Source organism: Dreissena polymorpha, chromosome 13 (genome assembly GCF_020536995.1).
Source record: "Dreissena polymorpha isolate Duluth1 chromosome 13, UMN_Dpol_1.0, whole genome shotgun sequence".
NCBI lineage: Eukaryota > Metazoa > Mollusca > Bivalvia > Myida > Dreissenidae > Dreissena > Dreissena polymorpha.
Window position 1 is genome coordinate 49,789,759 of NC_068367.1, and position 14,861 is coordinate 49,804,619.

The following is a 14,861-nucleotide window of genomic DNA, read 5'->3' on the forward strand; positions in this document are numbered from 1 at the left end:
AGACGCACTAATGCACTGACTAATAGACGACAGACTACAGGATATTCTTGAAGTTAACAGACGCACTAACGCACTGACTGATAGACGACAGACAACAGGATATTCTTGAAGTTAACAGACGCACTAATGCACTGACTGATAGACGACAGACAACAGGATATTCTTGAAGTTAACAGACGCACTAGCGCACTGACTGATAGATGACAGACAACAGGATATTCTTGAAGTTAACAGACGCACTAGCGCACTGACTGATAGACGACAGACAACAGGGTATCCTTGAAGTTAACAGACTAACTAGCGCACTGACTGATAGACGACAGACAACAGGGTATCCTTGAAGTTAACAGACGCACTAGCGCACTGACTGATAGACGACAGACAACAGGATATTCTTGAAGTTAACAGATGCACTAGCGCACTGACTGATAGACGACAGACAACAGGGTATCCTTGAAGTTAACAGACGCACTAGCGCACTGACTGATAGACGACAGACAACAGGGTATTCTTGAAGTTAACAGACGCACTAGCGCACTGACTGATAGACGACAGACAACAGGGTATCCTTGAAATTAACAGACGCACTAGCCCACTGACTGATAAGACGACAGACAACAGGATATTCTTGAAGTTAACAGACGCACTAGCGCACTGACTGATAGACGACAGACAACAGGGTATCCTTGAAGTTAACAGACGCACTAGCCCACTGACTGATAGACGACAGACAACAGGATATTCTTGAAGTTAACAGACGCACTAGCGCACTGACTGATAGACGACAGACAACAGGGTATCCTTGAAGTTAACAGACGCACTAGCGCACTGACTGATATACGACAGACAACAGGGTATCCTTGAAGTTAACAGACTCACTAGCACACTGACTGATAGACCACAGACAACAGGATATTCTTGAAGTTAACAGACGCACTAGCGCACTGACTGATAGACGACAGACAACAGGGTATCCTTGAAGTTAACAGACGCACTAGCGCACTGACTGATAGACGACAGACAACAGGATATTCTTGAAGTTAACAGACGCACTAGCGCACTGACTGATAGACGACAGACAACAGGATATTCTTGAAGTTAACAGACGCACTAGCGCACTGACTGATAGACAACAGACAACAGGATATCCTTGAAGTTAACAGACGCACTAAAGCACTGACTGATAGACGACAGACAACAGGAGTTTCTTGAAGTTAACAGACGCACTAACGCACTGACTGATAGATGACAGACAACAGGATATTCTTGAAGTTAACAGACGCACTAACGCACTGACTGATAGATGAAAGACAACAGGGTATCCTTGAAGTTAACAGACGCACTAATGCACTGGCTGATAGACGACAAACAACAGGGTATTCTTGAAGTTAACAGAAACACTAATGCACTGACTGATAGACAACAGACAACAGGGTATTCTTGAAGTTAACAGAAACACTAGCGCACTGACTGATAGACGACAGACAACAGGATATTCTTGAAGTTAACAGAAACACTAATGCACTGACTGATGGACGAAAGACAACAGGGTATCCTTGAAGTTAACAGAAACACTAATGCACTAACTGATAGACGACAGACAACAGGATATTCTTTAAGTTAACAGACGCACTAATGCACTGACTGATAGACGACAGACAACAGGATATTCTTGAAGTTAACAGAAACACTAATGAACTGACTGATGGACGAAAGACAAAAGGGTATCCTTGAAGTTAACAGAAACACTAATGCACTGACTGATAGACGACAGACAACAGGATATTCTTGAAGTTAACAGACGCACTAGCGCACTGACTGATAGACGACAGACAACAGGGTATCCTTGAAGTTAACAGACGCCCTAACGCACTGACTGATAGACGACAGACAACAGGATATTCTTGAAGTTAACAGACGCACTAGCGCACTGACTGATGGACAAAAGACAACAGGGTATCCTTGAAGTTAACAGAAACACTAATGCACTGACTGATAGACGACAGACAACAGGATAGTCTTGAAGTTAACAGACGCACTAGCGCACTGACTGATAGACGACAGACAACAGGATATTCTTGAAGTTAACAGAAACACTAACGCACTGACTGATAGACGACAGACAACAGGAAATTCTTGAAGTTAACAGACGCACTAATGCACTGACTGATAGACGACAGACAACAGGATATTCTTGAAGTTAACAGACGCACTAGCGCACTGACTGATGGACGAAAGACAACAGGGTATCCTTGAAGTTAACAGAAAAACTAATGCACTGACTGATAGACGACAGACAACAGGATAGTCTTGAAGTTAAAAGACGCACTAGCGCACTGACTGATAGACGACAGACAACAGGATATTCTTGAAGTTAACAGAAACACTAATGCACTGACTGATAGACGACAGACAACAGGATAGTCTTGAAGTTAACAGACGCACTAGCGCACTGACTGATAGACGACAGACAACAGGATAGTCTTGAAGTTAACAGACGCACTAGCGCACTGACTGATAGATGACAGACAACAGGGTATCCTTGAAGTTAACAGACACACTAGCGCACTGACTGATAGACGACAGACAACAGGATATTCTTGAAGTTAACAGACGCACTAGCGCACTGACTGATGGACGAAAGACAACAGGGTATCCTTGAAGTTAACAGAAACACTAATGCACTGACTGATAGACGACAGACAACAGGATAGTCTTGAAGTTAACAGACGCACTAGCGCACTGACTGATAGACGACAGACAACAGGATATTCTTGAAGTTAACAGAAATACTAACGCACTGACTGATAGACGACAGACAACAGGAAATTCTTGAAGTTAACAGACGCACTAACGCACTGACTGATAGACGACAGACAACAGGATATTCTTGAAGTTAACAGAAACACTAATGCACTGACTGATAGACGACAGACAACAGGATGTTCTTGAAGTTTACAGACGCACTAACGCACTGACTGATAGACGACAGACAGCAGGATATTCTTGAAGTTAACAGACGCACTGACTGATAGACGACAGACAACAGGGTATCCTTGAAATTAACAGACGCACTAACGCACTGACTGATAGACGACAGACAACAGGATATTCTTGAAGTTAACAGACACACAAGCGCACTGACTGATAGACGACAGACAACAGGATATTCTTGAAGTTAACAGACACACTAGCGCACTGACTGATCGACGACAGACAACAGGGTATCCTTGAAGTTAACAGAAACACTAATGCACTGACTGATCGACGACAGACAACAGGATATTCTTGAAGTTAACAGACGCACTGACTGATAGACGACAGACAACAGGATATTCTTGAAGTTAACAGACACACTAACACACTGACTGATAGACGACAGACAACAGGATATTCTTGAAGTTAACAGACGCACTAGCGCACTGACTGAAAGACGACAGACAACAGGATATTCTTGAAGTTAGCAGACGCACTAGCGCACTGACTGATAGACGACAGACAACAGGATATTCTTGAAATTAACAGACGCACTAGCGCACTGACTGATAGACGACAGACAACAGGATATTCTTGAAGTTAACAGACGCACTAACGCACTGACTGATAGACGACAGACAACAGGATATTCTTGAAGTTAACAGACGCACTAGCGCACTGACTGATTGACGACAGACAACAGGATATTCTTGAAGTTAACAGACGCACTAACGCACTGACTAATTGATGAAAGACAACAGGGTATCCTTGAAGTTAACAGAAACACTAACGCACTGACTGATAGACGACAGACAACAGGATATTCTTGAAGTTAACAGACGCACAAACGCACTGACTGATAGACGACAGAAAACTGGATATTGTTGAAGTTAACAGACCCACAAACGCACTGACTGATAGACGACAGACAACAGGATATTCTTGAAGTTAACAGAAACACTAATGCACTGACTGATGGACGACAGACAACAGGATATTCTTGAAGTTAACAGAAACACTAATGCACTGACTGATAGACGACAGACAACAGGATATTCTTGAAGTTAACAGAAACACTAATGCACTGACTGATAGACGACAGACAACAGGATATTCTTGAAGTTAACAGAAACACTAATGCACTGACTGATGGACGACAGACAACAGAATATTCTTGAAGTTAACAGAAACACTAACGCACTGACTGATAGACGAAAGACAACAGGATATTCTTGAAGTTAACAGAAACACTAGCGCACTGACTGATAGAGGACAGACAACAGGATATTCTTGAAGTTAACAGAAACACTAACGCACTGACCGATAGACGACAGACAACAGGATATTCTTTAAGTTAACAGACACTCTAACGCACTGACCAATAGACGACAGACAACAGGGTATCCTTGAAGCTAATAGACAAACTAATGCACTGACCAGTTGATGACAGACAACATGGTATCCTTGAAGTTAACAGACACACTAAAATACTGACTGACAGACAAGGGCAACAGGGTATCCTTGAAGCTAACAGACACTCTAATGCACTGACTGATGGACAGCGGACAACAGGGTATCCTTGAAGCTAACAGACACTCTAACACACTGACTGATAGACAATGGACAACAATGTATCCTTAAAGCTAACAAAAGACACTCTAACACACTGACTGATGAACAAGGGACAACAGGGTATCCTAGAAGCTAACAGACACTCTAACGCACTGACTGATGGACAACGGACAACAGGGTATTCTTGAAGCTTACAAATATACTAACGCACTGACTGATAAACAAGGGACAAGAGGGTATCCTTGAAGCTAACAGACACTCTAACGCACTGACTGATTGATGACAGACAACAGGGTATCCTTGAAGCTAACAGACAATCTAACGCACTGACTGATTGATGACGGACAACAGGGTATCCTTGAAGCTAATAGACAAACTAATGCACTGACCAATTGATGACAGACAACATGGTATCCTTGAAGTAAACAGACACACTAATGCACTGACTGATGGACGACCAACAACAATGTATCCATAAAATTAACAGACACACTAAAACACTGACTGATGGATGAAAGACAACAGGGTATCCTTGAAGCTAACAGACAATCTAATGCACTGACTGATGGACAACGGACAACAGGCTATCCTTGAAGCTAACAGGCACTCTAACACACTGACTGATGGACAACGGACAACAAGGTATCCTTGAAGCTAACAGACACTCTAACGCACTGACTAATTGACAAGGGACAACAGGGTATCCTTGAAACTAAAAGACACTCTAACGCACTGACTGATGGACAAGGGACAACAGGGTATCCTAGAAGCCAACAGACACTCTAAGGCACTTTAAAACTTGAATCAAGTAAGAAAGGTGCTAAATTGATTTTCAATTGGACTACAAAAGCATCAAAGTGCTTATCTGAGGTTTACCAAGAGCTTCTGGGTGTCCCAGATCTTGCTCTGAGTCATCTGCTGCATTCAGTCTGTAAAGCATCTCAGTGACATAGGGTGTGAGGAACTCCAACTCCTTCTCACTGAGGTCATGGGGACTTGTTTCACCTAGAAGAAATGGACATTAATTTATAGGACAGGCATTATGAGAAAATGGGTCTAATGTCATATATGCAGCTAGGGTAGCTCCAGACAATCCTGTGCATCCTTGACTTTATAGTGAAGAAGGTAGCTGCAGACCAGACTGTTCTGGAGTGACCCTGAACACATATGGCAAACCGTATTTGATCATGTATAGTGGCAGTTCTTTACCTCAAAGTTTCAAATTAAAAAGTTGATGCCATTATACATTGATACAATACTATCCTGGCTGCTAACTTGAGAAATTTCATGTAATCTTAAATCATAAAAGCCACCATTTTTTCATTCCAGAATACTGCACCCTATTATCTTGCAGGCAGTAAGGGCTGTTGTCAGAACAACTAAAAGTAAGTAATGGTAGTAATGAATGGGGTCGCAACATTTTTTGTCCAAAATTAAAATGTTTGAATAAAATATGCAAAGATGTCTTTGTCTTTGTTTGTGTACTTCTACATTGACAGCTTACATTGGATTATCGTCCACATAATAGATAGCTGGTAAAGGTAGGTGTTAACAGGGACTTCTTGATGTTTTTCAGTTTGGTCCAGATTTTGGGCACTTAAATTGAACATCAAATTCATGCCTGTTAGCAAGGATTTATTCAGCATTCATCAAAATGCATTACAATTTTTTAAACCAAAAGTTAAGAGTAATGTGTCTCCCATGCTTATGAAGTATTCATTCAGTATTCAAATTTAATGTCCAGGCTTTTCTTGAGGAAAAATGACATGATGTACATGAAGTTTTTGCATTATGTTAATCAGCACAACAGATTTACATGAAATACATCAGGACTCTTTATTTGTGGCTTGAAATAACAACATTTTCATTAAAAAAAAATAGTGTTATGCAACCCATGCTCCTTATTATAATAATGCTTCCTCTGTTGAATACCATAAATTTGCATGATGCAGGTAATCTTAACCCCTCATCAAGACTGCATTCACAATAGAGCATCTGTTTTAAAATGGCATTATTCAGCTGTGGTTTGGGGACTTTTGGTGACATCACCTTTTTTGTATGTCATATATAGTTTTCTTTTTAACTGAACTTTATTTCAAAAGAAAAGCAGACATTTGACAAAAGTTATGAGAAATTTAGAATACTGGGACTTGTGTTTAATATAGAAAGTTTGGTGTTTAAGATATTAGTTTAGCAAGATTCATATTTCTGTATTCAGCACTAACTTTGTTTTCTCTTCATACTAGTATTTTAGGGAAATTCCTTGCCTCTCCTACCCTTTTCACTTCCTTTCTAGCCTTGTGGGCTAGTAAAAAATGTCAATATGAAATGGCAATATGAAACCCTTTTTTAGCAAAAGTTTAAATATGGTGGTGCGCGCCTAGATGTTCAATTAACAATGTCATGCACTATTTACCGTAATTACATGAATCGCATTAACTGAGTGAATGCAGTTTAATACGTTGGCAAGTCGGTCCCATTCTAATATCGTCAACTCTGTGTATAATGAAATATTCAACAACAATGTCATATATTAATTCTAGTCGGATTTTATATCCGTTCCAATCCCTTTACATATAGTTCTTTCATCAAAATATACAAAAATTCTTCATTCACAAATTCATTCGTGATTAAGTAAGATAAGAAACAATCAAATTCCGTAAACATGACTGGACTCTTTCCCTGTCCGTCCATATCCCACTCTCCTAAGTAACTTGCCTAAAGTATCCATCCAAATCTATGATCAGAGTGTGTGTTTCAAACAAATCATGCACATATATCTCAATAGATTCCTGACAATCAAACACAACTCTTCATTCAATCTTTAGATTGGTCAATATAACTCTGCTTTTGCATGTGCTCATTGTTGTTTTGCTGATATACTATTTTTTCTGAATAAATCACATAGTAGGAATTGTCCTAGATTACATTACAGTGTGTTTGGTTTTGATAACCCGATAGCAACAATTCTAGAAGTATGGAAGTTGCATTCTGATAATATATCATTATTGTCTAATATATATGTATACTAATTATTTTGGTATCAGATATGTATAAAATCCTTAATTAAAATGTTCTTTTGACGTACAAGTTATATTGTTAGTCTGTAAAACAATCGTAGTTGTACATTTTTGCCCTCCGATAACTTATTATACAAGCTCCTGTTTCAAGTGACTTCGTTGGTCTAGAAGATGATAACTAACGTTTTAACATCGGCTCATTACATATTTGCATTTTCTAAGATATACCTATTTGTGTTCTGTTTTTGATGTTTTACAAAATATTTTATATCAAATAATATATTCAGATATTTGAACTAATTATCTAATTTTACTAAATGTTTAAGTTTTTTAACTTTCTATAAATTTACTTAAAAAAAAATTTCACATTCAGAAAACATAATGAACATTTTGCATAGATGCCAGACGTCCCGATCTTGGCGGGACAGTCCTGCTTTTGGGGTGTTTGTCCCGGTGTCCCGATGTGACACAATTTTTCCCGACATTCATAAAAACGACATACAATCTATAAGATCTCAATAAAATTCACTATTCAAGCTCTGTCTGGCTTAAATTACCATTGCTAATCCCTTCATTGCTCCCTATTAACAAACCACATCTGCTAGTCGAGTGATCCAGTGTTGTTTTTGACACCTTATCAGCGATTTATCCGCAAATTATTTATTTTATCGGGAATTTACACCATGGTGTTTTTATTATAGGGGTCTCTAATTGCTAGTGAGAGATGCATCAAAGTGAATTACAAGCAGAAACAGTCTATTATGTAAAGTTGGAATACGACATTAATTCTAGAATGGGCTGTTTCAGCACCGTATGGGCAAGCCCCATTTGCTCATACATCGCATGGGCAAATCCCCTTTGCTCATGTACTGCATGTGTATGAGCAAAGGGGGTTTGCCCATGCGGTGTATGAGCAAAGGGGGTTTGCCCATGCGGTGCATGAGCAAAGGTCCATCTATTTTTAATTGATAGCTCTATAAGTTATGGCTTTAATCTTTGTTTTTATGACCACTGACATTTGCATGGTCAAAATCAAGCAAATGAAGCAGAAACAGTCCACTCCAGAATTAATGTTGTATTCCAACTTTATATAACAGACTGTTCAGACTGCTTCTGTATTTCATAGCCAAAATCAAGTCCAAAGATACTATAACACAGTATTCTGTGTATTATACCACCTGAGGCTAAAAAACCTGTCAAAACACTTGGTTTGTACATCGAAAAAATTGAGCGCTTACCGATACACATTAATGTTTCACATAAATTTCATTTCATTTTTGACCGACTTTCAGAAAATAATGTGTACATATTGCAACATATTGCATTAATCTAAATTTAGATTTGATGATTGGTTGAATAAAAACAGTGCTCAATTCGCGCACATCACGTTGAACGATTACGCCTGCCTCTGTCCCAAATTGAACTCAAACAGAGGCATGCCCCAGATTTCACGTTATGGATTCATCCGCATAGTGCACATGTCTGTTTACTTCTGGAAAATGGAGAATGTCTGTGAAATTCTTAAACACATTCAGTGTCAATATTTACCAGAAATAATGAGGTTTTAAAAGTAATAAACGGATTAATGACTACAGTAAAGGTAGCATGATTGATCGTGTTAGGTGTCCCGCTTTTTGGTCAAATGTCCCGACATTTTTTAATGGAATGTCCCGATTTGGACCTGAAAATTTCTGGCATGTATGACATTGTGTGAATGTAAAAGTAAACTTTAACAAGGGCTGTTTGTAAAACATGCATGCCCCCCATATGGGCTCTCCATTGTAGTGACAGCCATTGTGTGAATATGTTTTTTGTCACTGTGACCTTGAAATAAAATCCAATAAGTATCATGGAATCATTTACTTATTAATACTAAGATGAAATTCTCTATACATTCTGTCTACAATTTATGACACTTATGTCAATGACCTGTGAAATGTATCCAATTAAAAGTGCAAAAACCAATCAGGAGCTATACTAATCAATTATATCCATTATATGATTGAGTCTTTGATTTTTTGGATTCCTTTCACGTATTCTGACTTATTTGACAATATGTGAAACATGCACACAATTTGTAATGTTTTATTTATTAATTAATGGTAATGAAACATGTTATTTATAGCAGTTAACTCCCCTAGTCAATGACCACCATAGATAGCAATGCAATCTGATTAAAAATAGCCAAGGCTAGTGTTGTGTATTGGGCAAATGTATACAAGTGCAACTTTACCACATGACCAGTATCATGTGTTTACCACACACAGAAGTCAGTTATGTAATAGACCATTAATTCCACTCCCAACTTTGGCCACTTGCCAAGATACTGACCAGTATCAGATGGGGTTGTGAAATGGTGTAAACAGTGAACACCAGTCCATGTAATACTGGCCTACCACTTGGTTTGGAGTTAATACAGTTATGCATGTACAAATGAGACATTAAGCTCAAAAGTTAATTATATGTGCGCTCTGAAAACTAACCAGAGGAGTGGGTTGAAATTTACAATCTTTACTTGGCATTTGAGGAAATCTGAACTCTCAGGGTTTGGATAGAACATCCCCAAATTAACTTTTCTTTACACTGTTGTTATTTTTGTTCAATACACAAATATTAACCTAACTTAACAAATCCTGTACAGTAAAGGAAACTAAATCTAAGTTGATATTTTAATATGCTTGATCCTATTTATGTATTAACATTGTTTTATACATACAAACTGTGTTGCTGTTTTTCAATTAACAAGCAGATTAAAAATTAATTATATTTTTATGTATAATTTGAATTGACAAAATTAAATGCAAGATGCGTAGCAAGAATTACATGTTTGATTTATTGTCAGTGAACCGTGACATTTTCTCAATGTTTCAGACCACCAGTTTGTCAAAGCTATCAACATCTTGGATGGTCAAGCTAAATAGAATTGACCCAGCAAATCACAACTGTCCTGTTGCCATATCATATTACATTGGTTTTTTAAATGTTAAATTCTCTCGTCATTTCCATAAACATAGTATTTACTGGCACAAAAACAATGGCTTATACATCATTATGAATGAACATGTGTCAAAAATTCAATTTGTAAGTCTCTTAACTGGACAGTGTGGAAACAGAATAAAATATGGGCTGTCCGTTGTAGTGGCAGCCATTGTGTGAATACGTTTTTTGTCACTGTGACCTTGACCTTTGACCTAGTGACCTGAAAATCAATAGGGGTCATCTGCGAGTCACGATCAATGTACCTATGAAGTGTCATGATCCTAGGCAAAAGCGTTCTTGAGTTATCATCCAAAAATCATTTTACTATTTCGGGTCACCGTGACCTTGACATTGACCTTGTGACCTCAAAATCAATAGGGGTCATCTGCCAGTCATGATCAATCTACCTATGAAGTTTCATGATCCTAGGCATATGCGTTCTTGAGTTATCATCCGGAAACCATTTTACTATTTCCGGTCACCGTGACCTTGACCTTTGACCTAGTGACCTCAAAATCAATAGGGGTCATCTGCGAGTCATGATCAATCTACCCATGAAGTTTCATGATCCTAGGCGTATGCATTCTTGAGTTATCCTCCGGAAACCATTTTACTATTTCGGGTCACCGTGACCTTGACCTTTGACCTAGTGACCTCAAAATCAATAGGGGTCATCTGCCAGTCTTGATCAATCTACCCATGAAGTTTCATGATCCTAGGCGTATGCATTCTTGAGTTATCATCCGGAAACCATTTTACTATTTCGGGTCACCGTGACCTTGACCTTTGACCTAGTGACCTCAAAATCAATAGGAGTCATCTGCAAGTCATGATCAATCTACCCATGAAGTTTCATGATCCTAGGCGTATGCGTTCTTGAGTTATCATCCGGAAACCATTTTACTATTTCGGGTCACCGTGACCTTGACCTTTGACCTAGTGACCTCAAAATCAATAGGGGTCATCTGCAAGTCATGATCAATCTACCCATGAAGTTTCATGATCCTAGGCGTATGCGTTCTTGAGTTATCATCCGAAAACCATTTTACTATTTCGGGTCACCGTGACCTTGACCTTTGACCTAGTGACCTCAAAATCAATAGGGGTCATCTGCAAGTCTTGATCAATCTACCCATGAAGTTTCATGATCCTAGGCGTATGCATTCTTGAGTTATCATCCGGAAACCATTTTACTATTTCGGGTCACCGTGACCTTGACCTTTGACCTAGTGACCTCAAAATCAATAGGGGTCATCTGCGAGTCATGATCAATCTACCTATGAAGTTTCACGATCCTAGGCGTATGCATTCTTGATTTATCATCCGGAAACCATTTTACTATTTCGGGTCACCGTGACCTTGACCTTTGACCTAATGACCTCAAAATCAATAGGGGTCATCTGCAAGTCATGATCAATCTACCCATGAAGTTTCATGATCCTAGGCGTATGCGTTCTTGAGTTATCATCCGGAAACCATTTTACTATTTCGGGTCACCGTGACCTTGACCTTTGACCTAGTGACCTCAAAGTCAATAGGGGTCATCTACGAGTCATGATCAATCTACCTATGAAGTTTCATGATCATAGGCGTATGCGTTCTTGAGTTATTATCCGACAACCACCTGGTGGACGGACCGACACACCGACCAACCGACCGACATGAGCAAAGCAATATACCCCCTCTTCTTCGAAGGGGGGCATAAATATATAAACCTACAATAATACATATTATACAGATAGAAATAAGCTTATTCTAAACAATACTTTGAAAAAGAAACATGGTGTTTGCATCTTAAATCTGTCTTTAAAATAGTGTTGTGTAAAATAATAATATATTCTTTTCATAAAGAAAATAAGTTCAGAATTTTGTAATTATTGCTAAAATTGTAAAATTATAGGTATAACATTTTGTGATTACTATGTATTAACCTCATCCTTGTGACATGCTTATGAAATATGTTCACAGAATATGTTTATTTCCTGTTTATTTAGATTAACTGTTCTTTAAAATGATGTGTGTTTTGTGTGTACTTCAACGCATGCTGTTATTTTGAATGTTAACGACTATGAGCTTCACATGCTCTAAGTCAAAAATAAACTATTCTGTTCTGTTCTTTTCTGTTTAACTCTTTCAGTGCGGGAACCAAATTTTGAAGGCCTTTGCAAAAAGTTTGGATCCAGATGAGATGCCACAGAACGTGGCGTCTCATCAGGATCCAAACTGTTTGCTATTCTGATAGTATTCTTTGAAAAAATCGAAGAAAATGCTAATTTTAGAAATTCAGCAGACAACATTTTAGCAGACGACAAATTTCCCAGCATGCAAAGGGTTAAATGTCAGTGATGGCTGGTCTGTAAAAAAATTTTCTTAGTTTAATTTATGACAGAAGTGCTAAAACACATTCAGTTCATTGGCCTGCTCACAGTTCACAATAGAATTTATATGGAGAGCTATTTGTTAAGATTCATTACTGTTTAAGTAAATCTGTTTAAAGCCAACTGTAAACTAAATTAAAAACTACAGACACATTAAATTGAATTTTAAAAAAATGCATTTCTTTTGAAATTAGTTCTTACACATTTCTTCATTAAAATCCTCCTATTTTCTGAATTATTTGAGTCAATACATTGTGGCACCTTCAAAAGTGCATGATCAGAAATGAGATACAGTAACAATATTATTTCATTACAAGGGCCATTACTCTGAGAGGTTTCGCGGGCCGCGGATATTTCGGGCCGCTTATGAAATATGTCCGCAAAATAGGTCTTACCCTCTCCTCATTTTTTTAAAGAATTACGCCATTCTCAGAAATGACCCTGGGACAACCCGATCCACGGAAATCCGCGGATCTGCGGAAAAATCACACCCCTGCGTAATCAGTTTTATCACTTTTATGAGTGTTTTTCCCAGGCCATTTTAGCGTGGCGAAAAGCCACGCCGCCCTCACGGATCGCCACGCTGCCCTTTTCAAAGGCAAATTTCGCCACGCGCCCTTCTTTTCAAAGGCAAATTTCGCCACGCGCCCTTATCGATAACATCTTTATTGCCTTATGATCTAACTTGCAAATGATCTAACTTCCGCAAAATCAGCATCCTTGATTGTCTGTGACACTCGGACTGCGCTTGATTTACTCGAGAGACGTCAACGTCTAATCGATTATATTATTTGAGCAGATTTAATCTATTACAGTGCTCGATTTATAGGTAGACTGCTCCAAAGCCGTGAATTAGTCATGCGTGAATAACCCCGTGTCAGTATCAATCAATAATGCCAAAGGCTATGTTATACCAAGCGCACTTTTCGGTCGGCAATGTGTATTCCTTCCACGATAAAATCGTTACTTCGGAGACTTTTGATGAAAAACTCGATGTTATTCTCGTGGCAATTGTGAATTGCATGCATTATTCAGTTATATCAAAACATATATTTTTACGTATAATTACATTTAAAAACACAAACAAATTTATTATTTATCGCTTTCGACTTTAAGATAATTAGATCTAATTACTGAAATAATTACTGAGACGTATACTAATTGAACAAAATGCGAATCGCGTATACGATTTAACGTTGCTATGCGCACCTGTCGCTTACATCATTTGACATTTTATCAACATGGCGGACTATACAGAATTAAATTGCGACTCGGCAAAAATGGCAGATAACTTCGTAAACGATCGAATTAACGATGGAGATTATACATTAAGAAGGAATTAATGAAATGTCTGTGATAATCAACGATGCATAAAATGTTTTAGATAGCAACAACATTATTTATTTATTTGTAATCTACTTGGTGGATGTATGTCACGGAAGCGAGTGTTTGCATATTGTTAGCAATTCATTTACTCGCAATGTTATTTTAAACATCTGGCAAGATTATTGTTAGAAAATGGTATAAGACAAACATATTTCATTTATATGTTAGTGGATCTGTGTATAATCAGATTCATATGCATATATTGCTTTATTATGTTTGTCGTGCTGTACAGTTTATTGAAACAGCATGGAACTTAAATGTACATTGCAAGGTAAATATATTAATATAAATCATAGTAAGTTAAATACATCAATTACCATTAAATGTGCTTTTTTATATGTTATTTTTTCCACAACTGCATCAGATGCGATTACATGTTGCCCCGTAATTCAGGTATTCAGGGAACGTTTTTGCCCTTTTTTTGCCTAAACTGCGTGCTAAAATGCCCTTTTTGAAAGTAATGCCCCTTTGCCCTCCTGGGAAAAACACTATTTATTGATGGGTATGTACATCACAGGACAAGTCTCTATAAATTGATTTGCGTTTTTTA

At 38.2% G+C, this 14,861-nt stretch overlaps 1 protein-coding gene across 3 annotated transcripts in view; it reads right to left on the reverse strand.

The window, feature by feature from the left end:
• The window catches only part of LOC127855320 (receptor-type tyrosine-protein phosphatase N2-like), a 266,493-nt gene that overhangs the window by 150,122 nt on the left and 101,510 nt on the right, over positions 1-14,861 (reverse strand). For all 3 annotated transcript variants that reach the window (XM_052390790.1, XM_052390792.1, XM_052390791.1), the window contains exon 5: positions 5,425-5,553. In XM_052390790.1, coding sequence (XP_052246750.1) covers positions 5,425-5,553 — 129 coding nt within the window. The remainder of the gene's footprint in view (positions 1-5,424; positions 5,554-14,861) is intronic.